Raw genomic sequence first — 15,006 nt, forward strand, 5'->3', positions numbered from 1 at the left:
ATATCATACTGTATCATATCGTATCATACAGCATAATATTATATCATATCGTATAATATAGCATCATATAGTATCATACAATATCATACCGTATCATATTATATCATACAGTATCACACCGTATCATATTGCATCATAAAGTATCGTACCGTATCATACCGTATCATACTGTATCATATAGTATCATACAATATCATACCGTATCATACTGTATCATATAGCATCATACTATATCATACTGTATCATATCGTATCATATAGCATAATATTATATCATATCGTATAATATAGCATCATATAGTATCATACAATATCATACCGTATCATACTATATCATACAGTATCACACCGTATCATATTGCATCATAAAGTATCGTACCGTATCATACCGTATCATACTGTATCATATAGTATCATACAATATCATACCGTATCATACTGTATCATATAGCATCATACTATATCATACTGTATCATATCGTATATAGCATAATATTATATCATATCGTATAATATAGCATCATATAGTATCATACAATATCATACCGTATCATACTATATCATACAGTATCACACCGTATCATATTGCATCATAAAGTATCGTACCGTATCATACCGTATCATACTGTATCATATAGTATCATACAATATCATACCGTATCATACTGTATCATATAGCATCATACTATATCATACTGTATCATATCGTATCATATTGCATCATAAAGTATCGTACCGTATCATACCGTATCATACTGTCTCATATAGCATCATACTATATCATACTGTATCATATCGTATCATATAGCATCATATTATATCATATCGTATAATATAGCATCATATAGTATCATACAATATCATACCGTATCATACTGTATCATATAGCATCATACTATATCATACTGTATCATATCGTATCATATAGCATCATATTATATCATGTCGTATAATATAGCATCATATAGTATCATACAATATCATACCGTATCATATTGTATCATATAGCATCATACTATATCATACTGCATCATAAAGTATCGTACCGTATCATACCGTATCATACTGTATCATATAGCATCATACTATATCATACTGTATCATATCGTATCATATAGCATCATATTATATCATATCGTATCATATAGCATCATATAGAATCATACAATATCATACCGTATCATACTGTATCATATAGCATCATACTCTATCATACTGTATCATATCGTATCATATAGCATAATATTATATCATATCGTATAATATAGCATCATATAGTATCATACAATATTATACCGTATCATACTATATCATACAGTGTCACACCGTATCATATTGCATCATAAAGTATCGTACCGTATCATACCGTATCATACTGTATCATATAGCATCATACTATATCATACTGTATCATATCGTATCAAATAGCATAATATTATATCATATCATATAATATAGCATCATATAGTATCATACAATATACCGTATCATATTGCATCATATAGTATCGTACTATATCATACCGTATCATATTGCATCATATAGTATCGTACTAAATCATACTGTATCATATCGTATCATATAGCATCATATTATATCATACTGTATCATATCGTATCATATAGCATCATATTATATCATATCGTATAATATAGCATCATATAGCATCATACTATATCATACTGTATCATATCGTATCATATAGCATAATATTATATCATATCATATAATATAGCATCATATAGTATCATACAATATCATACCTTATCATAATGTATCATATTGTATCATATAGCACCATACAATATCATACTGTATCATATCGTATCATATAGCATCATATTATATCATATCATATAATATAGCATCATACTATATCATACTGTATCATATCGTGTCATATAGCATCATATTATATCATATCGTATAATATAACATCATATAGTATCATACAATATCATACCGTATCATATTGCATCATAAAGTATCGTACCGTATAATACCGTATCATACTGTATCATATAGCATCATACTATATCATACTGTATTATATCGTATCAAATAGCATAATATTATATCATATCATATAATATAGCATTATATAGTATCATACAAAATCATACCGTATCATACTGTATCATATAGCATCATGCTATATCATACTGTATCGTATCGTATCATATATTACCATAATATATCAAACATTATTATATTATATATAGCATCATAATATATCATACTATATCATGTTGTATCATATAGCATTATATATATATATATATATATATATATATATATATATATATATATATATATATATATATACACCCATTTGCAAAAACGTTGGCCGCAGATAGATAGATAGTCGAAGTCTAATTAGAATTGCATATGATTACATTTGCATGGGATTTCATTCATATTACACAACATATGCAATATCCTTAAGTTTGTACTAGTAGCTACCGTCCTCAGTGTAACGGACGCGCCAAAATCGCACAATTGAGGCTATCCTTTGTTTCTAATAGGCGAGATGATTGGGACTTGTGGCTAGATTCAGTCACGTTCACTTACTATACTAGTAGACACGACACACTAGGCTTGTCTCCGTATATGAGGTAGTTTTTGGGCAATTACCTAGGCTGCCAGTTGAATTGAATTTAGGCATGCCGCTAACAACACCATCCAACCAGAGCAAATATTTACAGTCAGTTAGGTCAGCATTTCATATTACACGCATGCCAGAGAATCACATCAAAAGTATCGGAAAAAAGCTCAATCAAACGACAACTACTTGGCGGCCTTTCGAATCGGGCGAAACAATCATGTCGAAAAGACCGAAAGGTTGGAAGTTCAGACATAGATCGGTGGGGCCTTATAGAATCCTAAAACGGGCTGGGGCAGACTATCGTTTTGTTTCAAAGGGAGGGTCTTACCGAAGGTGATGACCACGACCAGTTAAAGTGGGCAAACCGGTTTGCACTACAAACGGAATTGACGGATAAATAGTAGAAATTGACGGATTTCCTCGTGCTCGAGCTGCAGACTTAGACAAAACATTAATCCGTCACTAAGGTACGGATTTGATTGAAAGCATGTCCTCAAGATGAGAGCATAAGGAGGAGGATGGTGTAACGGATATCGGATGATGGAAAAATATGACTATAGACTGACATTAATAGAATAAGGAAAAGTAAGTTGCCGCGGATGCACCATTGCAAGTGCTTCCGAGATTAATATATAAATATAGCAGTCGAGCATAAATATAGCGGTCAAGATAATTAAAGGAAGCATACACGCCCTATAGAAGGATAGTATACCGAATACCGACTGTAAAACGTAATTAGAGAATTGAACCTAGACCACGTTGTGTGTTACGTAAACTCGATTGATTACAACTGCGTAAATAATGTAAATGGTCTATTTTTTCCCGAACGGGAAAACACCAAAGCAAGCCAAGGGACCGATGCAAGGGCGTTACAATGAACAAAAAGGAAAATTTTCTCCAGGTTCTTTACTGTCCCTGCCCAGTATTACTTATTTCCCCCTCTTTCCCCCAATAATTGTATTCTGCGAATGTTACTCAAACTGGAAAATAACATTGTAGCTTGACGTCAATGCGAAAAATAAAGCCGGGTGCGCTCAGGCTAGACGTCCCCTTTTTGAAACAATTTGTACAAAAATTTACATGCTTTACTTACGTTATAGTCATTTAGAGTCGTTATTATATATATAAACATATTATTTAATTGTGATTCATGTAGTACCTTATTAAGCGAGATTTATAATTGCATGAGTATATGTAAATAAGAAAAGTTAAAGTTTCCATAAAGTTTCCATTATGTGATACAGTATTATACGGTATGATAGGGTATGATATAGTATGATACTATATGACGCTACATTATGCGATATGATATAATATGATACTATATGATACAGTATGACGCTGTGTGATACGGTATGATATAGTACAATACTATATGATGCAACATGATATGGTATGACAGGGTATGATATGGTATGATGCTATATGATACAATATGATACGGTATGGTAATGTATGATACTATATGATGCTATATTATACGATATGATATAATATTATGCTATTTGATACGGTATGATACAGTATGATATAGTATGATGCTATATTATACAATATGATACAGTATGATATAGTATGATGCTATATGATACGATATGATACAGTATGATATAGTATGATTCTATATGATACAGTATGATACGGTATGATATTGTATGATACTATATGATGCTATATTATATTATATGATATAATATTATGCTATATGATACGATATGATACAGTATGATATAGTATGATGCTATATGATGCTATATTATACGATATGATATAATATGATGCTATATGATACGATATGATACAGTATGATATAATATGATGGTATATGATACGATATGATACAGTATGATATAGTATGATGCTATATGATACAATATGATACGGTATGATATAGTACGTTACTATATGATGCTATATGATACGATATGATATAATATGATGCTATATGATACGATATGATACAGTATGATATAGTATGATGCTATATGATACAGTATGATACGGTATGATACAGTATGATATAGTATGATGCTATATTATACGATATGATATAATATGATGCTATATGATACGATATGATACAGTAGGATATAGTATGATGCTATATTATATGATATGATATAATATTATGCTATATGATACGATATGATACAGTATGATATAATATGATGTTATATGATACAATATGATACAGTATGATATAGTATGATGCTATATGACACAGTATGATACGGTATGATATTGTATGATACTATATGATGCTATATTATACGATATGATATATGATGCTATATGATATATGATACAGTATGATATAGTATGATGCTATATGATACAATATGATACATTATGATACGGTACGATACTATATGATGCTATATTATACGATATGATATAATATGATGCTATATGATACGATATGATACAGTATGATATAGTATGATGCTATATGATACAGTATGATACGGTATGATATTGTATGATGCTATATGATGCTATATTATACGATATGATATAGTATGATGCTATATGATACAGTATGATACGGTATGATATTGTATGATACTATATGATGCTATATTATATGATATGATATAATATTATGCTATTTGATACGGTATGATACAGTATGATATAGAATGATGCTATATTATACAATATGATGCAGTATGATATAGTATGATGCTATATGATACGATATGATACAGTATGATATAGTATGATGCTATATGATACAGTATGATACGGTATGATATTGTATGATACTATATGATGCTATATTATATGATATGATATAATATTATGCTATATGATACGATATGATACAGTATGATATAGTATGATGCTATATGATGCTATATTATACGATATGATATAATATGATGCTATATGATACGATATGATACAGTATGATATAATATGATGGTATATGATACGATATGATACAGTATGATATAGTATGATGCTATATGATACGATATGATACGGTATGATATAGTACGTTACTATATGATGCTATATGATACGATATGATATAATATGATGCTATATGATACGATATGATACAGTATGATATAGTATGATGCTATATGATACAGTATGATACGGTATGATACAGTATGATATAGTATGATGCTATATTATACGATATGATATAATATGATGCTATATGATACGATATGATACAGTATGATATAGTATGATGCTATATTATATGATATGATATAATATTATGCTATATGACACGATATGATACAGTATGATATAATATGATGTTATATGATACAATATGATACAGTATGATATAGTATGATGCTATATGATACAGTATGATACGGTATGATATTGTATGATACTATATGATGCTATATTATACGATATGATATAATATGATGCTATATGATATGATATGATACAGTATGATATAGTATGATGCTATATGATACAATATGATACATTATGATACGGTACGATACTATATGATGCTATATTATACGATATGATACAGTATGATATAGTATGATGCTATATGATACAGTATGATACGGTATGATATTGTATGATGCTATATGATGCTATATTATACGATATGATATAGTATGATGCTATATGATACAGTATGATACGGTATGATATGGTATGATAGTATGATACGATATGATACAGTATGATATAATATGATGGTATATGATACGATATGATACAGTATGATATAGTATGATGCTATATGATACAATATGATACATTATGATACGGTACGATACTATATGATGCTATATTATACGATATGATATAATATGATGCTATATGATACGATATGATACAGTATGATATAGTATGATGCTATATGATACAGTATGATACGGTATGATAGAGTATGATATAGTATGATGCTATATTATACGATATGATATAATATGATGCTATATGATACGATATGATACAGTATGATATAGTATGATGCTATATGATACAATATGATACATTATGATATTGTATGATACTATATGAGCTATATTACGATATGATATATATGATGCTATATGATATGATATGACAGTATGATATAGTATGATGCTATATGATACAGTAGATACGGTATGATATTGTATGATACTATAATGCTATATTATATGATATGATATAATATGCTATATGATACGATATGATACAGTATGATATAGTATGATGCTATATGATACGATATGATACCGTATGATATAGTATGATGCTATATGATACAGTATGATACGGTATGATACGGTACGATACTTTATGATGCAATATGATACGGTGTGATACTGTATGATATAGTGATACGGTATGATATTGTATGATACTATATGATGCTATATTATACGATATGATATAATATGATGCTATATGATACGATATGATACAGTATGATATAGTATGATGCTATATGATACAATATGATACATTATGATATTGTATGATACTATATGATGCTATATTATACGATATGATATAATATGATGCTATATGATATGATATGATACAGTATGATATAGTATGATGCTATATGATACAGTATGATACGGTATGATATTGTATGATACTATATGATGCTATATTATATGATATGATATAATATTATGCTATATGATACGATATGATACAGTATGATATAGTATGATGCTATATGATACGATATGATACCGTATGATATAGTATGATGCTATATGATACAGTATGATACGGTATGATACGGTACGATACTTTATGATGCAATATGATACGGTGTGATACTGTATGATATAGTATGATACGGTATGATATTGTATGATACTATATGATGCTATATTATACGATATGATATAATATGATGCTATATGATACGATATGATACAGTATGATATAGTATGATGCTATATGATACAGTATGATACGGTATGATAGAGTATGATATAGTATGATGCTATATTATACGATTTGATATAATATGATGCTATATGATACGATATGATACAGTATGATATAGTATGATGCTATATGATACAATATGATACATTATGATATTGTATGATACTATATGATGCTATATTATACGATATGATGTAATATGATGCTATATGATATGATATGACACAGTATGATATAGTATGATGCTATATGATACAGTATGATACGGTATGATATTGTATGATACTATATGATGCTATATTATATGATATGATATAATATGATGCTATATGATACGATATGATACAGTATGATATAGTATGATGCTATATGATACGATATGATACCGTATGATATAGTATGATGCTATATGATACAGTATGATACGGTATGATACGGTACGATACTTTATGATGCAATATGATACGGTGTGATACTGTATGATATAGTATGATACGGTATGATATTGTATGATACTATATGATGCTATATTATACGATATGATATAATATGATGCTATATGATACGATATGATACAGTATGATATAGTATGATGCTATATGATACAATATGATACGTTATGATACGGTACGATACTATATGATGCTATATTATACGATATGATATAATATGATGCTATATGATACGATATGATACAGTATGATATAGTATGATGCTATATGATACAGTATGATACGGTATGATATTGTATGATGCTATATGATGCTATATTATACGATATGATATAATATGATGCTATATGATACGATATGATACAGTATGATATAGTATGATGCTATATGATACGATATGATACAGTATGATATAATATGATGCTATATGATACGATATGATACAGTATGATATAGTATGATGCTATATGATACGATATGATACAGTATGATATAATATGATGCAATATGATACAGTGTGACACGGTATGATACGGTATGATATGGTATGATGCTTAATGATATGGTATGATACAATAGATGTTTAAAAAAGGGTGTTGTATGTATATTGGTACTCAAAAAGTACGGCCAGTGACCTTTTCAACGGCAAGTGTGGTATTTTATTCCGAGTCTCGGGATTTTCTGTAGCAGTAAAAATTTTTATTTTAAAATGTAACTTTTGAAACGATGCAGGGATGACATCTGAACGGAGATCTTTATTAGAAGTGACAACTTTCAGTTCATGTTGATTTTGGTTTTTATCGTCATTAAAAACACCGTGATCTCAATTTTCATTTCGCATTTGAGGACGATTGAATATAGAAACAAAGGGAAGAAGCATTGAAGAACGCGTAATCGACCTCGTACAGTTTGCAACTTTCTGTGCATCCCTGGGTACGTAGTTACTTTCTGTATGCTTTCCAACGAGAGATCACTTAAAGTAGAAATGTTAGCAAAAGATGTATACAGGAGCGCCGAACAAAGTATTAGGCAAGCTGAATTTCACATGCGCAACTATGCTTGCCACCAAGGGAGAGATTTTGAATCGTTCACATCATATAGATGCTCTTACTTGGTTTATGTTAAAAAAATATTTCACTCGAGGCAGTAGTAACAAAATCGAAAAGTTCGTCTGGCCCCACGTTTTGCCGGTTAAAAGTATAATAACGGGACGTCATAAAAGTTATTTGCCCTAAAATATTTTTTTCAGAATTGGATCTAAAATGACCGCCAAGGAGCTCAATTATTGGACAAATATATATGGCCGGTTTTCCACGAGCAATATTTTTCGCGCGAAGCAACATTTTACTTTTGTTTCAGAGCTCTTAGTCGCTCAAATACAATAAAGTCGCTTTGCACGAAAAATATCGCTATATGGGAAACCGGCTTACGACCGTCTGAAGGAAATAATAAAGATTAATATTACCTTCGATACAGCGTAGGACGCGCCAGCAGAATCATAACCCGCACTAGGCATGTGCAGCCTAGATTCTACTGGCCCATCTCGATTACGACTTCAATGACGAAATATGAACTGTTAGGTTTGGATAATTTGAAATTCCCAGTTTAGCAAAAGAGTAGCAACGATCCCACATTTTACATCAATAGTATAAGAATTCGTGTAATAAAATAACCATATTATATAATACTTTTATCGTCAATATTTGTTAGGACAGTGAAAACGACCATTCAGTGAAAATGGCGTGCGTACTGTCATGCGAATAGTCCCAGACGAGCGGTTTTGGCGGAGAGAAATGTATGTAAGACGAAAACAACTGGCTTTGGACATCCACGAAGATCTAGTTCCTGGAAGAAAAACATCACAACTTTGTTTATACATCACAATGATTTACACATAAATATTTCATTCCGTTTTCGACGAAATTTGACATACCTGTTCTCCTTCATCTCCACCAAAATCAAGCCAGAGCAAACGTTGTCCGTCATCGGCAGACATCTTTAAACGATCAAACGGGAAGGACCATAAAATTTGGGACTTTCCTGAAGAATCTATTCCTGACCTCGCGTCAGTTAGGGTGAAACCATTCTCATAATGAATTGTAAGACGAGTTTCCTGATTGTGCCACGTCACCGCTACAAGATATTGAAAAAACAGTTATTTTATTCAACATGTGGGTGTTTATTGTAAGGAAGAACTAGTGACGGACGGGTTAATTTTAACCATGAAAACGAGTTGGTTTTACCAATAAAAACAAGTTGGCTTTACGCATGAAAATGAGTTGATTTTACCTATGAAAACAAGTTGGTTTTAACCATGAAAACGGGTTGGTTCTACGAATGAAAACGAGTCGATTTTAACCATGCAATCAAGTTGGTTTTAACCACGAAAACGAGTTCGTTTTACCCACGAAAACGAATTGGTTTTACCAATGAAAACGAGTTGGTTTTAACTATGCAATCAAGTTGGTTTTAACTATGAAATGGAGTTGGATTTACCAATGAAAACGAGTTGGTTTTATCTAATGTTGTAATGAAAAGGACATGTTTGTCCTGCTATTGAAAAAAGTTGATTCCTTGTGCTTTAATAGATGCAAACGAGCGAATATTTATGATGATCGGCGGATTGTAAAGACGCCTTCCTTATCCGTACAATCATAACTTACCCACACACTCAAGTATCAAAAGAAAAAACACTTCAAACCACAGTTAGTGTAAACAAATTACTTAACTCATCATAAGTAAATACTATAGTAACAAAGAGCGACTTACAGTATCTTAAAAAGACGATTTAATGACGTTAACAACTCACCACAATTTATTTCTTTGATTAAAGCAGCCGCGCTGTGGGCTCCTTCAATAATACTACGACACCAATGAGCCAGTTCACGCGGTGTTTCCGCTCGAAATAGATGAGCTTCCACACCTTTCCGTGAGCCTGTTCTTGTTCCAAACGTCAAATCTGGTGAATTCAAGCGTTCTGATGAGGTTCCAGTTGAGTTCACTAATCTAAAAAAGTAATTTCATATTCGATGACCGTAACGTAACAACTTTTTTGGCATTTCGTATAGTAAAAGCCTTGCCTCATGTAATAAAAAGAAACGGCTGCTATTCACAATAATATGGACACTTTGTCTGGAAAAGATAGTTTGTCGACAATTCGTCACTATATACATGGATAAAGCTGGAAAAATATCATCTATCAAAAAGACGAATGCGCATAACGATACTAAAAAGCTATTGCGGATATAAAGAAGAATATACAATATTGCCAACGGAAGAACTACAAAACTCATTCCTTTTTTGTTCAGGACTGGATTAATGCGAAAAGGTCTTTTCTAGCCACAAATCTTTACTTAACGAAACGTTACATATCTTACACCACACACAGGAAAAACGATCACATTCGTAAAGCACAGTATTAGTTTGTGGGTACATCACGTGGCATGTATATTTATTTATGCAAAGTGAAATTGACTAGATCTGATAAAATCACTATACAGTAAGTGACTAGGGTTAACGGAGCAAAGCTTTACAGAGATAAATTGTGTTGTTCCTACAAACTGATAACGCAAATTGCTGTTTGCCATGCAAAATTACAAAATTATACCTTGCAAGGCATCCGAAATATCGCCGATGTTATCTCACGTGCTCTTTGTTGGTTACTTCAAAGGCTCTTCCGTCCCCCTCAAAACATGCAATTTATATCTTGACCGCAGACTACTGACTACGACGGTAATCGTTTAGCGTAATACAGGCAATTATTCATACAAGTCTTCTTAAATTTTGATATTCTGAATGGTTTTATATGTTGTTGATATTGTGTTTTCCAAATAATCTCTTTTGCAACTTATCTCGGTCAATTCGTTTAGCAACTAATCTCGGTCGCGTCAATTCGTCAAGAGAGCATACATCTAAACATTTAATATTACACGAATTCGGTTTTATTTGAGGTTTTAACGGTCCATGTTCGTTGTTTGTAATCCTAAATCGCTACTGTCTCAGTAGTGGCAGTGGACTTGGTACCTGGTGAAGTGAGTTTGAAGCGAATGAACAACGCTTGGAAGGTTTTGAAAGCAAGAGGAAACATATGTATACATGCATGGTTAGCAGATTGCTATCTTCTAACCATGCATGCATATCTCTCCTTAAAACCAAAAAACTTACACTAGCATTAAAATGTATCACTTCACCGCTTAGTGTTATCAGCCAATTAGTCTTCATGCATGTTCACAATGTGTGTTTCCAGGCGTATCCACAAACAAACAAGGCCGCTTTCCGCCCAACCTTGCAAGGTTGATTGATTGCTTTCGTACGTGCGTGTGTAAGGGCGTGGAAAAGTTTCAGGGAACGTTCAGTTTAATTACTTTTAAATACCTTAGGGCTCATCGCACGAACACATGAAACAGTACAGAAATACAGATTACTGCCTCTACTAGTTTTGCGATGATTAAAATTTACAGTATGTGATTTCAACTTTTTACAGGTATAAAGCTACTACAAACAAATTATTTGAATGATAAAATATCCATGGGCCTTCAAAGCTGACCGCAGGAGGACTATAGCAACTCAGAATTGACATTCAGTTTATAACTTGTGCAGACTAAACTGACTGTAAGCAAATCATTTCAAGGTGTGGTTGCTTAAGTCAGACTGAGTTATAAAAGGGTTTGCAAACTTTTCATATATTTGCATACATAAATTGAAAAATAAGCAGTGACAAATCTCATGTCTTTTCAGTAAATTATGTGTTATTGCTTCAAAGGGTAAAATACCACACAGATTAAATACCTAACTAGATAGATGACAAAAGTAGGGCATATTTCAGCAAAACAAATTATTAAGACTAAAGCAAAGCAATCTTTACCTGGTTGCTAACAATGGATGACTCATAAAAGGTGATGCCCATTCCTCTAATGTGAATGCAACAGCATCATATAGTAACATATCTTTATCTGTTAATGCCAAAAAAACTGGCTTCCATTCCGGTTTAGGGCTGTCGCCGCCAACATAAACTTGCTCACTAAGCCAGCCCATAGTGTGTATTTCCCTATTGCCTGGTGACCCACTTAGTATGACATTAGCTTCATCTATCGCTGTAAATACAAGAGAAACACATGTTAGTGCCAGTTAAAATTTATGCCCAGATTAAGAAACAAGTATTTTGGTTACTTGTATAGTTGTATATAAGCATCTTTCATGGTGCGGAGCAGCGAATTTATATTCGTTCACAATTTAACTTGTGATAGCTTAATACAATTTGCTTCATAATTTATACTTTTGGTCTGATAACAGTCAAATTTTAGGTACTTGTTCTGTACTCAGAGTTAGGTGACTGTCTATCTATCAACAGTATTCCTTTATCTAGAGTTTACCCACAGCAAAGAATGATTGGTTAGTCTATGACCCTTTCCCTTATGCATACCTATCTATTTCACAGAGGGGATTCAACTTTCACAATGGTGCATCCTATACTTTCCAGGCCCACGCCTCTGTGTATATCACCACTTAATTTGACTACACGTATGTATTCCCATTATCTATCATTTGACCACACATATATATTTCCATTAACTATCTTCAGCCTACAATAGGTGGGATTTACAGATAAATATGTGACAACATAGAGTATATAAATGAAACATTACTTTCTATTAAACAGCTGGCAATACACTTAGTTACACTCACTAAAGTGTTTTTAATACTTGGTCTAACAAGTCATGGAAAAGTATATATTGCCAGTGAGACCATGTTTACACAGGAACAGATGAATTTAGGCCTATGCTTGAGTTCTTAGGTTCATTTGTTTACAACAGACAAATAGGATTAATATTTGACTGTTATTTGTTTAAACAAGGAACTAAAAGAATTCAAGCACTGCTTCAAATTCCTCAAGTCTTTCGTGAATATAGTCCTAATCAGATTGAGTTAATCGGTTACTACGAAACATATAAATCACAGACATACGTTCGGAATGAAAAGACTATACAAATTCTGAAAAATTTATGAGGTTAAAATTGAGGTTTTCGTCCAAACATGTATGTTTTTAAAAAACAGATGGGCTCGTGCATTGCATACCGACTGCCTAGCATTCTTCATTAACATAACATAAAGTGAAATCCGAATTCCGCGGGAGAAAATCACAGGCTGTGAGTGTGTAAAAACATGGCTTTAATTTTTATAAATAAACTGCTCGCGAACTTACCAGGTTCTATGAGGCGTGAAACATTAGTATGAATAACACTGTACCATTGCTGGGCAGATGCCGCGTCGTTACATCTCAATATGCATGCAGATCTGCCATCTGAACTAAAAATTTCAAAACTTCGTCCTTCTGCACCTTGAACCTTCGCAGGAATGTACCTCGACACATAGGAAAGTTTCAAATTTATGGATTTTATTTCGGGCCAATTTTGAGGCGGCGAGCTCACAGCATTGCTCGTGCTAGACTCGCTACTTTTAGAGCCACGAAAATACGGTGTAACTTCTTTGAGATATTTCACAGTCAAGTCAACTTCGCGACCGGCCTGCTTGAGCGCGCGTACGGCTTCATCGTGCGTTGCATTCCGCAAGTCTTCTTGATTGACAGCCAAAATAGCATCCCCAACGTACAGGGCATCTGTCTGATCAGCTGCTAGTCCCTTGAAGATTTTTGAAATGAGAATGGGCATTTTGTTCTCTTTGCCACCTTTTATTGATATACCTAGGCCGCCCACTTCTTGTTTGATCACACGAACTTTGCGAACTTGATTTAAAATTGATTCGGGAGGGATCTTCTCGTCGGGTAAGCCTACCGTGTCGCCATCTTTTGACGATAAACTACTTGAATTTGATGATTTTGAAGAGTCTTCTGCGTTTAGAGTGAGAGTCTCTTCGTCCAAGGTGACAAACACACGTCTCCAGCCATCTTTTGTGTAGTAATCAAGCAATCCCGATCGCGACGAGGCAGCCATAACTTACATTCTATTTACTATACTTTATTCACTTCACGTTCGCCTTCAACAACCTCGTCCCCAACCTCCTCTGGGCGGCGGCGAGGGGGGAACTTTATACCCAACATGTACTTTG

The 15,006-nt window shown here is 32.5% G+C and overlaps 1 protein-coding gene across 1 annotated transcript; it reads right to left on the reverse strand.

Moving 5' to 3' along the window:
* Positions 1 to 9,585: 9,585 nt before the first annotated feature.
* LOC114516552 (beta-1-syntrophin-like) lies at positions 9,586 to 14,945 on the reverse strand. The gene is made up of 5 exons (XM_028536076.1): positions 14,144 to 14,945; positions 12,806 to 13,034; positions 10,751 to 10,947; positions 9,875 to 10,074; positions 9,586 to 9,786 (listed from the first exon to the last, which is right to left on the reverse strand). The coding sequence occupies exons 1-5, from the start codon at positions 14,889 to 14,891 to the stop codon at positions 9,694 to 9,696; spliced, it is 1,467 nt and encodes a 488-aa protein (XP_028391877.1). The 5' UTR covers positions 14,892 to 14,945; the 3' UTR covers positions 9,586 to 9,693.
* Positions 14,946 to 15,006: the final 61 nt, after the last annotated feature.

This window comes from Dendronephthya gigantea, unplaced genomic scaffold, assembly GCF_004324835.1.
Source record: "Dendronephthya gigantea isolate DGI-Jeju-01 unplaced genomic scaffold, DenGig_1.0 000006F, whole genome shotgun sequence".
Classification (NCBI taxonomy): Eukaryota; Metazoa; Cnidaria; class Anthozoa; order Malacalcyonacea; family Nephtheidae; genus Dendronephthya; species Dendronephthya gigantea.

What these genes read in the sequence shown, in the direction of transcription:
- LOC114516552 (XM_028536076.1), bottom strand. Translation starts at nt 14,891, where the DNA reads ATGGCTGCCTCGTCGCGATCGGGATTGCTTGATTACTACACAAAAGAT. An exon ending in TTCACGCCTCATAGAACCTG is followed by an intron (nt 13,035 to 14,143) that starts GTAAGTTCGCGA and finishes TTGTATTTACAG; the next exon opens with CGATAGATGAAGCTAATGTC. An exon ending in AATCAAAGAAATAAATTGTG is followed by an intron (nt 10,075 to 10,750) that starts GTGAGTTGTTAA and finishes AATATCTTGTAG; the next exon opens with CGGTGACGTGGCACAATCAG.